General features: G+C 38.2%; 1 protein-coding gene across 1 annotated transcript; it reads left to right on the plus strand.

Annotated features, from left to right (window-relative positions):
- The first annotated feature begins 1,999 nt into the window (after window positions 1–1,999).
- Window positions 2,000–5,286, plus strand: LOC145793570 (uncharacterized). Its single transcript, XM_082876427.1, has 4 exons — window positions 2,000–2,662; window positions 3,243–3,899; window positions 3,990–4,545; window positions 5,054–5,286. Exons 1-4 carry the CDS (start codon window positions 2,000–2,002, stop codon window positions 5,284–5,286), a joined length of 2,109 nt encoding a protein of 702 aa, XP_082732553.1.
- Window positions 5,287–12,557: the final 7,271 nt, after the last annotated feature.

Consider the following 12,557-nt stretch of genomic DNA (forward strand, 5'->3'; position numbering starts at 1 on the left):
TAGATATTGAGCATGGATTCTTTATTGTAAAATTCGACATGATAAAGGATTACTCGAGGGTCTACACAGGGGGACCTTGGGTAGTGATGTATCATTATGTTACGGTTCGCAAATGGCAACATGATTTCAAACTGGATAAAGCAGAGGAGGATACTACAACCATATGGATGCGTTTCCCAAACCTCCCAATCGAATACTACGACGATCAAATCATATTTCATGTTGCTAAGGCGTTTGGGTCTCTGTTGAAAGTGGATATCAACACTGCTATGGCGGCCAGAGGCAAACATGCCCGGGTTTGCGTTGAAATGGACCTGAGAAAGCCACTGATTTCCCATTTTACAATAGGTAAATATACATACACTGTGGAATATGAACATCTTCATTCATTTTGTTTTTCTTGCGGCAGGGTTGGTCATCGCCGGGACAAATGCAGCGATAGGTGGCCTTCGGCGCCGGTGACGAAGCACCAAGACATTACCATTGCAGGTGAGACAGATCAAAATGGACTAGGCCCATCAAGCAGTATCAATGACAATGTAAGTGCAGCCAAAGAAGGCCAAGACCATCTAGTTATGGCCCATGGACCAAAGCTCCTAGTAGGAAAAGATGGCACAAGCCTAATAAAAACCAAAGAACGGACTACACGCAGCACAATAGATTTGGAGCACTTCAACAAGATCCTAGCCTGGTGGAGAATCAAGAGACCCAAGTTAGACCTGAGACTCTCTTGCGTGATACTAATGGGAAAGGGCCCAACTTCAAGTATAAAGAAAAGGCCCAAGCAAGTAAAGGAAAGAAAACCCAACACTTTGAAGGAAATAAAATAATCAGGGGTGAGGATAAAGGGGAAATCTGGAGAGAGAAACAAGTAAGCAATGGTGGCAAGCTACCAAGTGATGAATCTGTCAGTGGCCTTGAGGATAAGTCCATTAATAACATTCAGCTTTGTAGCTCAAAACCTACTACCATTACCATCCCCCCTATTTTGGTTTCCAATCCATCTCCCACACCTGAGTTAAGTTCTGTTGCTGACCCTTTGAAGATGCTTAGCCCTAGATTACCACCTGATAAGGATGGAGGACTGGACCAACAATCTGTTCCTGAATTTAAATCAAGAAGAAGATCAATTGAGCGTGAACCACCATCGAGTGTACTTGGACCGGGTTCTTCTGATGTTGCAACCAGGGAAAGAAGTGTGTCACCACTTAGACTTTGAATGGTGGATCGAAGAAGTGAGGGTGATAATCAAACCATGGTGGCAGATCGATGCACATATCAACTGGCACATTGTCACAGTACATCCAATGAAGTCAATGGATGAGAGATATAATGAGGTAAGGGCTTTATTAGGGGTCCCAAAAAACTCATATTTACTTGATTTTCATCATATGTCATCTATGGATATGCTTTTCTGGAATTGTCGAGGTGCGGGTAACAATACATTCAAAAGAACTCTGAAAGAGTTAGTGAGGACTCATAAGCCATAAATTTTGGTACTCATGGAAACTAAGGTTGAGTTAAATTCCATGGGCATGTTTTTTAATAGAATGGGGTTTACGGCCTCAGCCAATGTTGATCCTGTTGGCTGAAGTGGGGGCATTTGGATGTTATGGAACCCATCTCAGGCTAATGTGCGAGTCTCGGAGGCAAATTCCCAGATTATTACCGCCACTGTCTCAAGACAAAACTACCCGATTGGTTGCTGTCCGCTGTTTATGCTAGTCCAAATGTAAGGAAAAGAGAGGATTTGTGGCAGATACTGGAACAAACAGCCCAGCAGAATGATGACCTTTGGCTTGTTGCAGGAGACTTCAATGACTATAGTTCTCCGGCAGAAAAAAGAACAATTTCTGGAACCTCACTAAACAGTATTAATCAAAGCCAAAGGAGGTGCCAAAAATTTGTGGAACGAATAAATAGTTGTAACTTGATGGACCTCGGATGTGTGGGTCCTAGGCTGACTTGGACTAACAACAGAAAAGGATGGGCTAATACTATGGTTCGGCTGGATAGAGCACTGTGCAATTCTGAATGGCGTTCCCTTTTTCCGGATGGATGTGTCCGCAACCTACCACGCACTTACTCTGACCACTCACCATTGATGGTTCTCACACAAGGTATGCACCATTCTAATTCTCTTGTTAAACCGTTTCGTTTTGAAGCTGCTTGGATCTCCCATGGGGAGTTTCATGATGTTGTATCTGCTAACTGGAAACATCCATATCCATCCCTGGTTGCTAATTTGAAAGGGATGGCTAATAGAGCTTTGGAGTGGAATAAGGATGTTTTCGGTAATATTTTCCGAAGAAAAAGATGGCTTCTTGGGCGTATTGAAGGAATTCAAAAAACCCAAGCCAATAATTTTTCTCATAATCTGTGTATTCTCGAGAAAGAGTTAATTTCTGATTACAATTTAATTTCTGATTACAATTTAGCTCTTTATCAAGAGGAGCTGTTATGGTTCCAAAAATCTAGATCCAACTGGATTACTCAAGGGGATAGAAATACTAAATATTTCCATGTTTCCACCATTATTAAACGGAGGAGGTTGAAAATTGAGATGCTCAAGTCTGACAATGGTGAGTGGGTGGACCAAATTCATGATTTAAAAGTTTTAGTTCAAAATTTTTTCATCAACCTTTTTCAGGCCACTCCCACTGTTAGACTTGACCACTGAAATGGGTTAACTTCTTGCAAGCTTACGGATGAGAATAATAATGAGACTTGTAAAAGGGTCACCAATGCGGAGATTTGCAGTGCAGTTAAGAATATAAAAGCTTTCAAAGCCCCTGGTAGTGATGGATTTCAAGCTATTTTTTATCACACTTACTGGGATATTGTTGGCCCCTCAGTGTGTAAGTTTGTCCAGCATTGTTTTCATACCAATTCTGTCCCTAGAGAAATGAATCAAACCTTGATTGTTCTCATTCCTAAGGTTGAAAACCCTGTGACTATTAAACAGTTTCGGCCCATTAGTCTTTGTAATGTTACTTATAAAATCATTACTAAAATTATTGTGAGTCGTATTAGACCTTTTTTGGATAATATTGTTTGACCTAACCAAAGTAGTTTTATTCCTGGCCGTACGACCAGTGACAACATCATTATCACTCAGGAAATTATTCATACTTTGATGAGCAACAAGAAGGAAGAAGAAAAAAGGTGATTTGATTTTAAAAATTGACCTTGAAAAGGCCCATGACAATATCTCATGGGATTTTTTGCAACAAACTCTTCAGGAATTCAATTTTCATCCTAATCTCATTATTCTTATTATGAGTTGTGTATCTACTATCCAATCTGCTATTTTGTGGAATGGTAAGGTTTTGGAGGATTTCACTCCGGGAAAGGGTTTGAGACAAGGAGACCCTCTGTCTCCTTATCTCTTTGTTCTCTGTATGGAACATTTATCTAACATGATTTGCCACCAAGCTGCCCTTAAAACTTGGAAAGGAATCTCAATTGGTAGAGGAGGCCTGTGTATCACTCATTTGTTTTTCGTGGATGATCTGCTTTTATTTGCCTCGGTGAACCCCACTAGTTGTAAGACTATCATGGAAACTCTTAATGAGTTTAGTGATATTTCTAGTCTGCAAATTAATACTCACAAGTCCAAAATGTTTGTCTCTCTGAATGTAAATTGTAGCTATGCTCGCACCCTCAGTTCTTTGTGTGGTATTCCTTTAACTAGGGATCTGGGAAAGTACCTTGGGGTCCCCATTCTTCATGGTAGACTTAGTCGCAGCCATTTTAACTCCATTTTGGAGAAAATGCAAAAAAGACTTGCGGGATGGAAAATTAATACTTTATCCTTGGCTGGGAGAGCCACTCTTATACAATCAGTTACTTCAGCCATTCTGGCCTACACTATGCAAACGATGAAAGTCCCTATAAGGGTGTGTGATGATATTGATCGTTTGAACTGAAACTTCCTTTGGGGTGATACCCTTGAATAGAGGAAAATTCACCTCATTAAATGGGATCAGGTTTGCAAGAAAAAGGAGGATGGTGGGCTTGGTATCCGGAGAGCTAGAGATAATAATCTAGCTCTTCTCTCCAAACTTAGCTGTAAAATTCTTTGTGATGAAGGGAGATTGTGGATTGATATTTTAAAAGCTAAGTATTTGAAACATAATACCATTCACAATTGGCCTACAAAAAGAAAAGCTTCTCATTTTTGGAGAGGACTTCTGCTTACTAGAAATGTGTTGAGTAAAGGGATGAAATGGACCATTGGTGATGGTACTAAAGTAAGAATTTGGAAAGATTGGTGGTATGGGGGTACGGCCTTGGATGAGGCTATTCCCAACCATGAATTATCCAATTCTGCCACTGTTAGTACAATTTTGAATGAGGAAAAAGAGTGGGATCTGGATTTGATTACTAACCAAATACCGGAGGAAGCAATTCCTAACATACTACTCATCCACCCGCCGCGGCTTGTGAATCTCATTGATAAACCTTGTTGGAAGGGATCCCAGGATGGGGGATTCACTTCTGCTGCAGCTTATGATATTATTGTTGGAAATGACCAACATGTGGGTGATTGAAAGTAGTTGTGGAAATTACGAATTCCACAAAAACTTAAAGGTTTTCTTTGGGTGGTGCTTAATGGAAAACTCCTTACCAATGATATGCGTATAAGGAGGGGACTCATGAATGATTCTAATTGTATTAGTTGTAATAACATGGAAGATTTAAATCATGTGTTGCGAACTTGTCCCCAAGCAAGAGAGCTATGGGCCTCTGTTTTTAATACTCAATGGTATTTGAAAATGCTTAACCCCATTGCTGGATTGGATCATTGTGAATGCCAAAAACAAAACTCCTTATAGCAATTACATTTCATTTGGAACTATTTTCATTGTTGCTCTTTGGAGAGTTTGGACTAACAGGAACAAAAAGATTTTCGAAAATAAAAATTTTAATTCTTTCGAAAGTGTGAAGTTTATTTTTGAATTCTCTTTAGAAATTCATACGGCTTTTAGTCGATCTATTGTTACACCAAAAAAATCCTCTATTCTAATTAGATGGATTCCTTCTTCTGCAGGTTTAATCAAGTTGAACTCGGATGGATGCTTGCGAGAAAGTCTCGGGATTGGAGGCTTTAGAGGTCTTTTTCATGATGAACAAGGAGCCTGGATCAGTGGCTATTACGACAGAATTGAGAGCCGCAGTAGCCTCGAAGCAGAGTTGCGGGCGGTTTATAAGGGTCTTACCATACTACTCCAAAGGGGGCTCACTAAAGTTGTCATCGAAACGGATGCGGAGCAGGTAGTCTAGCTGTTAAAGAAAGGTGTAAATCATAAAGTATTATAACGCAGCGGGAAAAACATTTAGATCATACCTTTAGGTGATAAAATCTCGTGGGTAAATCACGTGCTTCCAGAAAGTGAACAACGAACCCAGCAGTGGAGTGATACTACAAAATGAGTATCACCCACACAAGTCACAGTGTATAATGGCTTGATCGTTGTTTAATGGGAGAGAGTCAGAGAGAGAGTCTGGGAAAAAAGGTTATGGGTAAAAACCACATAACGTATCTGATATATCAATATATTATCTAAAATATATAATCAGATATATATCCACCAATATCTATCTATCCATCTATCCATATCTATTGATATGATAGATATAGATATCCTGAATGGTTATCCAAATAAGTTTTGAATTCAAATTCAAAATTATATGGATAAGGTTCAAAAGGTTCAGGTTCAAAAGGTTCAAAGGGCCATGCCACATGGGCGCCTAATTTCTAATATCTCCCACTTGCACATGAGTTGGCATGACATTGCCACATCTCTATCTCAATCTCCCAAAAAATGAACAATCTCATACTAGCCAATGCACCGTGCGACTACTGAGAACACCTGCATATGGGAGCTCTATACTAGAAACTCAAAATGAGCCAACATAGAAACATCAACCCAAAAAGAATAGAAATAGTGTCTCATATACCCTAGACCCATCTAATTACACCGCTCCAAAAAACATCTCTAATCCCTCAAAAAGAGCATGTTTGACCTTCTCAATTCATGCAATATATTCACACTCAATCCGCCTCTCATACAGAGCGATGTGAGTTGCCAATAGTGAATATACAACAGTGGTGTAATACTAGATAATCTTCCCTTTGCCCTCATGCCATTTAGTTTAGGATTGACCGCTTTCCCAATGATATCCCTTAAGGCCGAATCATACATGATCGCAAGCAACATACCAAAAGTAGCAGAACATCAACCCCTTACCTTATGACATAGTCAAAAGTCACAAAAGGGTACATAAATGAAATTCACATCAATAATGACACGTAAGACTCACACGGTGAGGAAACAAGGATCCATTCTCTCACCTCATTACTCGGTCTCCAAGCACATATAGTATGAATACATGCTACGGTGGAGTAACTATTTAAAAAGAGTGACGTCATACTCGATACACCGTATAGATATTAGTCTAGTCGCTTTCTAGCGCTTAACTCGAATTCTCTATTTGCTCGTCTTCCAGGCGCCAAATGAGATCTCGCATCTGGCTAATCATAACAGGCACAACATAGAAAGTGGGTACTAACATCCATGTTTGGTCCTTAACACGACCTCATCTTGGTTGTAACCAAGGCGACATGCATAGTGGATAATTTAAGCCTCTTTTGGCTCCAAATAAAAATAAACCACTAGTGTCATCCTTGCTTGCTCCCAAACGCCAAGGGCGATTGCTCGTGTGAGTGAGCCAATCTTGCCTGCTGACATCATCATTTGCTAATCATTATGACACAAACCATAATAGTGTCAACATCCTATCATCTCAAAATAAGTGATCGATTTAAAAAATAAAAAATAAAAAAATAATAAATTTGACCACAGCTTGCACAATTCTAGATTCCAAACATAAGCCTTATCAGCACCTCTTGCGATAAGTATATACAACGAAATCCACCATATGCGCCTCACATGAAGTGATTCAAGATTACAATTCTAGATTCCAAACATAAGCCTTATCAGCACCTCTTGCGATAAGTATATACAACGGAATCCACCATGTGCGCCTCACATGAAGTGATTTAAGATCACTACCTCTTGCGCAATAACCTCTCTAAAGATATTTTGGTGACCAATTTGCGTTCATTCTTGATGCGCCCAACTAGCGCGTTGAATCTTACAAGGAGCAAATTAATATACTAATAGTAAAGCATTTTATCCACAATCTAATGAGCATGGTCAATGTCTAACAACTCAGTTGACCATTTACCAAAGATAACACTTATCATGCCGAATACCCCTACATAGCGTACTTTAGGCTCCCACAACAAAAAAAAAGATCAAGGAATATAGGTCATCTATTTCTCCCAAAGACAATCCAAGGATTCACTCAATAGCTAAGGCTCTGACTTTTACCGATAGGTAAGTTAATGGATTTGAAATTTTGCATCTAGAATTGTTCTAGGATATTCCTTATGTAAGTCATTGAAGACAAAACAGGAATTCTCCCAAAACAATCCCTAAGGATCGTACATCCGAGCATATAAATTACATCACCCATGTCCGTCATATCTAAAACAGAGGACTGCCCACCCTAGGTGGCGACAACCCTATAAACTCCTGGCTCATAATGACTAAGTAAGGAAAAACTTCTTTTGGACCATTGATCATGCCTCAGTGGTCTTCATCGATCATCGTTGGCCTATCATGGCTTGATGAAATCTAAGAACTATTATTTGGATAACTGTTTTAGGCTGTAAAAGATTTATTGGAACTAGCAACCTTTTTGCGCTCCTAACTTTTCCCCATAAAAATAAAAGGTAAATCCCTACAGATCTACTTATCCAATTCTCCAACGAGAAGTTAGGTCACAACGTCCATAAATCAATGTTCCGAACTTACGTCAATCATAGCCTAAGTCGAAATAACTTCACTCCCCAGGAGGAAGTCTTCTCATGGTCTACACCTTCCTCAATGGTGCGACTTTTCGGTATCTAGCGAGCTTTATGCCTCAACAATGACTATCCAAATTACGCATAACTTTAGAATAGTTTCGCGTCATAATGGAAAGTCAACCAAATTATAGAAATGATTAATCCTCAAAGACTTTGTCTTAAACTGCGCAACATTAATCCACTTTCTAAAAACTGGGGACTAGAGTCTTTGGCATTATCCTAGGCTCTTTATCATCTTACCGAGCAATCATGAATGTTTCTTTCTCAATCACCTAGTGATGACGTGGAAAATTTTCATATTCGCTACCACGCAACTAAGAATGTAGAGTATTCTTCTCTAATGGAGTAATCCATTAGTAGGCACATCACTTCCACTGTCCGTAGGATATTGGAAATTTCTTTCCATTCTCAACTAGGCTACATAAAGCGCTATGCTTAGAATTCTCTATCTTGTAGAGTTCCAAAACTCTATTCACGTCACATTTACTAAGAAAACTTTATGTGACTTAGTTACACTACCACAAAGCTGCTTACCTATATGCACATGACCCGGAGGGTTTACATGACCGCATATAATAATGCGCCACATGACCCTATGTGTTTACAAGACAGCAGACAGCATACAATAATGCGCTATAGAACCCTAGGTCTTAACTTCGCAACCTTATGAGAAGTAAAAAAAAGATAAGCTGTTTAACGATTACAGATTGCCCATAGATGACTCTTCGCTAACCCATTACTCAAATGGAGTGTAAAATCTGATATGGAGGGCACCTAGTTAGGGATATAGGCAACAACCTAGTGTAATTCCCAATTGGGAAACATTTTGCGCCATTATCCACCTAACATTAACAATATTTAATTCATTATCTTTACTACACCATTGTGTTGTTGGGTACTAGGAATAATCAATTTTCTAAGCATCCATTTCTCTTCACAGAGCTTTCTAAAAAATAACTCAAATAGATACTCGCCACCTTGGTCAAAACTAAAAGCACGAAAGTTGTTGTTTAATTGATCTCAACCTCATATATGCAATGTCAAAAATTATCTCAAAACTTTTGACTTATGGGAGATCAAATAGTTTTGACTCAGATGCGTATCGTAATCTATAAATGTGTCGAGATTGAGGCTTAGCTATCATACCCTTACACATATCTAGTCACAAATATCATAGTGGACTAAATGCGCCAAAACAAATGACCTTCTAACGGCTTTCCTACTTACTTGTGCGCACCCATTGCGAACAAAGTTACACATTCACATGAGAGCAGAATGTCATAAGCGAGTGGGCCCGAGAAGGCCTACTCAAACCATCGTGTCATCATCTTATTAATGTGATTAAGTATAATAAGCCACCGGTTCATGACTAATGTCATAAACTAATTTAATGTGTGAGTTCTCGAAGACAAGTTTTAACGGTTTAGGCTCAACTAGGTAATGACTCACGACTAATTCATATTCACTAGATCATAAAAGGATGTCATGGAGATACTAAGTGTGCCTAAGTCACAAATTTAACTAGTAAGTGCTAATCCCCTGCACTTTCAAGTCAATTTTATTCTCCATACACTTTATTGCATCTAGTTGAAAGATGACGATACTCCTCTTGCTATCTCTATTTCTCGCTTCATAGTTACTTGCAATTAATTCTACTATCCACAAGAAGGAGAGAATAAGTTATCAATCTATGACAGCTCCTGAAGTAACTTAAGCGCGAATTAGGCTAAAGAGTCTAATTCAATACAATGCTCTCACAAGCGATGTGTCAAATTGTCATAACAACCTTGTCAGCCTTGACCTTTTCATTACTATGCTGTAACGTTTGCGCTTAGTGGTAAACGTTATTCAAAACAAAGCGTTAGCCTAGTAAAGGAATCACACAAAGAAGCACCTCATCATGTCTCACACTCAATTGTGGAAACAGTAAGTGTCCAGACTTAGACAAGTTGGCCATGCTAATAGATTCTGCAGCCACTTGGCGCTAATATTTTCACTTAGTGTTAATAGATTTTGCTGCTACTAAGCGCTAATCTTTTAACTTCAAGTGATACTTCAATGCACACTATTATAGTGCGTGAAATTTTGCTCCATCCATTTCCAATAATTGGGTAGAGAGCAAAACACTGCTCATACTAGCTACTCGTCTTACACTTAATGACTAATTTATTTAAGCTTGTATTTCTTAGATGACGTGACTCTTGAATGTTACTTCATCCAATGATGCAACATCATTACAAGTCAAATTACAAAATCAATCTGCGCAACTCAATAGTCAAGATCATATACAGATCTATTGAGAGCTTAATAATTTCATAACTCCAAAACTCGCCAACCAAAACTATGTAGCATGCCGCTAACCATAGTGCACACATTAGTTTTTATTGTGCCAAACAAGGCAACAAAACCATGGCGACTTTAAGTCATGTTTCCTTCCTTTGGCTCAATTAAGGTCTGACCTAAAGTCTCCAAGACTTTTGCTCATCTAAAGAATAGGATTACATTGTTCACATTTGAACATCTCTACTAAGTCTAGGTCAACTAATTAACTTCCATAAGCTAAGTCAATTTAGAAAGAAATTCACATTGGGATTAATTTGATTAGCATAATATAATTTTGCCACAAAAATCTAAATTAAATAGTGACAATATTACACAAGTCGCAAGATCGAAAATTCGCTATGCTCGTAATCATCTCTTGCGCCACAGGTGACAATTATCCAAAATTTAATTTAATTTATGCGCAAAATATTGGTTTTTAGGAGTTAATCTACAAAGATTTCTCTCAACCGAATAACCTCCCACTGACTATGGCATGTTTAAAAGCATGATAAAAAATTTTAATTCTATACAATAGCATCATAATGTAGATCCACAACCAACTCATACTATGTCACAATTAATAATGCAATTTAAACAAATAGCAATTAATCATGCTATTCTACTTATAACATATTAGAAACTCTAGGCAAAAAAACAACAATATGTTGTATTTAATATTCAAATTATGCCATAACAGAAAGAATATCACTTTTGAAAATTTCTGGTATTTTCTAGAATTTTAAATAACTAATAAACACACATAAAATTAGACATAAATATTTCAGAATCATGTAAAAAGCAATAACCATACCAGTAAATAGTAAACTACAACAATAGTCTACAATAAAAAATTCAGCCCCAGAAACGTAATCATGCAACACTGGATGCATTTTAAAGCAGAAAATTATTATTTCAGGAAAAATAATTTTTATTTTCATAAAATTTTAAAAATTTTACAGAATATAGAAAATTTAATTCTGAGTCTAATGGTCCCAACCACGCTTAAAACAAAGCTATAACGAATTATTTATGACTATTTAACTTGATTCAGAATTTAAAACAAAACAAACAGCGCCTTAGTACCAGTAGCCAAGCCAACCAAGCCGCAGAGGAAAAACGGCGCGGCTCAGAGGCGGCTCAGAAAGCGGCTCCGTGAGCGGCTCAGCACGCGGCTCAGCGCGTGGCTCAATGCGGGCGCGCGCGTGAAAACGTGTGACAGAGCGTCTCAGCGCATGGATGCGCGTGCCGCCGTTGACCGCGTCATCTGGCGCGTGAGGCACGTGCGCCGCCTTCCGGGGTGTTTTCTGGTCCAACTTCAGTACTCCTGAACTCTATTTTCCAAAATAAATACATTTATGGCATTAAAAATGACATTTAATGAATATAAAAATGAAGTATTTTATGCTCTTAATCTAATGAGAGTGAACATCTTCCTCCTTTATTAATATTCATGCATATATCATGAATATAAGCACGAAAAATACCTATATTAGCTCTGATACCAATGTAAAACAAAGTATAACGCAACGGATGAAAAGTTTTCATAGTCATACCTTTTCAGCAGAAGTGAAGGATCTCGTGGGTAAATCACGTGCTTCCAAAAATTGAACAACGAACCTAGCAGTGGAGTGATACTACAAAATGAGTATCACCCACACAAGTCACAGTGCAAAATGGCTTGATCGTTGTTTAATGGGAGAGAGTCTGGGAAAAAAAGTTATGGGTAAAAATCACATAACGTATTTGATATACGTATCTGATATATCAATATATTATCTAAAATATATAATAAGATATATATCCACCAATATCTATCTATCCATTTATCAATATCTATTGATATGATAGATATAGATATCCTGAATGGTTATCCAAATAAGTTTTGAATTCAAATTCAAACTTATATGGATAAGGTTCAAAAGGTTCAAAGTGTCATGCCACATGGGCGCCCAATTTCTAACAGAAGGCCCAGGCGACAACTTCTCATTTCGGGGATTAGTGGAGGATGCTAGAATCATTCTAAGAAGATGCGAGTGTGAAGTTATTCATATCATGCGAGAAGGAAATACTTGTGCTAATGCATTGGCGAAGCTTGGGGTGGAACAACCTAAAGATTTACTAGTAGTTAACGAGCCTCCAGCTGAGATTCACAGCCTTTTGGTTGCAGATATATTAGGCTTTGGTAGAGTAAGGGACTAGCCCCTCTTTGTTTGTTGTTTTCTTTCCGTTGTAGCGAAAAAAAATATATAAAATGTTTTTAATTTTAGATTTTTTGATTGGGATTTTTGGTGAAACT

The sequence above is a fragment of the Camellia sinensis genome, chromosome 6 (assembly GCF_055761805.1).
Source record: "Camellia sinensis isolate YWXY chromosome 6, ASM5576180v1, whole genome shotgun sequence".
Lineage (NCBI taxonomy): Eukaryota > Viridiplantae > Streptophyta > Magnoliopsida > Ericales > Theaceae > Camellia > Camellia sinensis.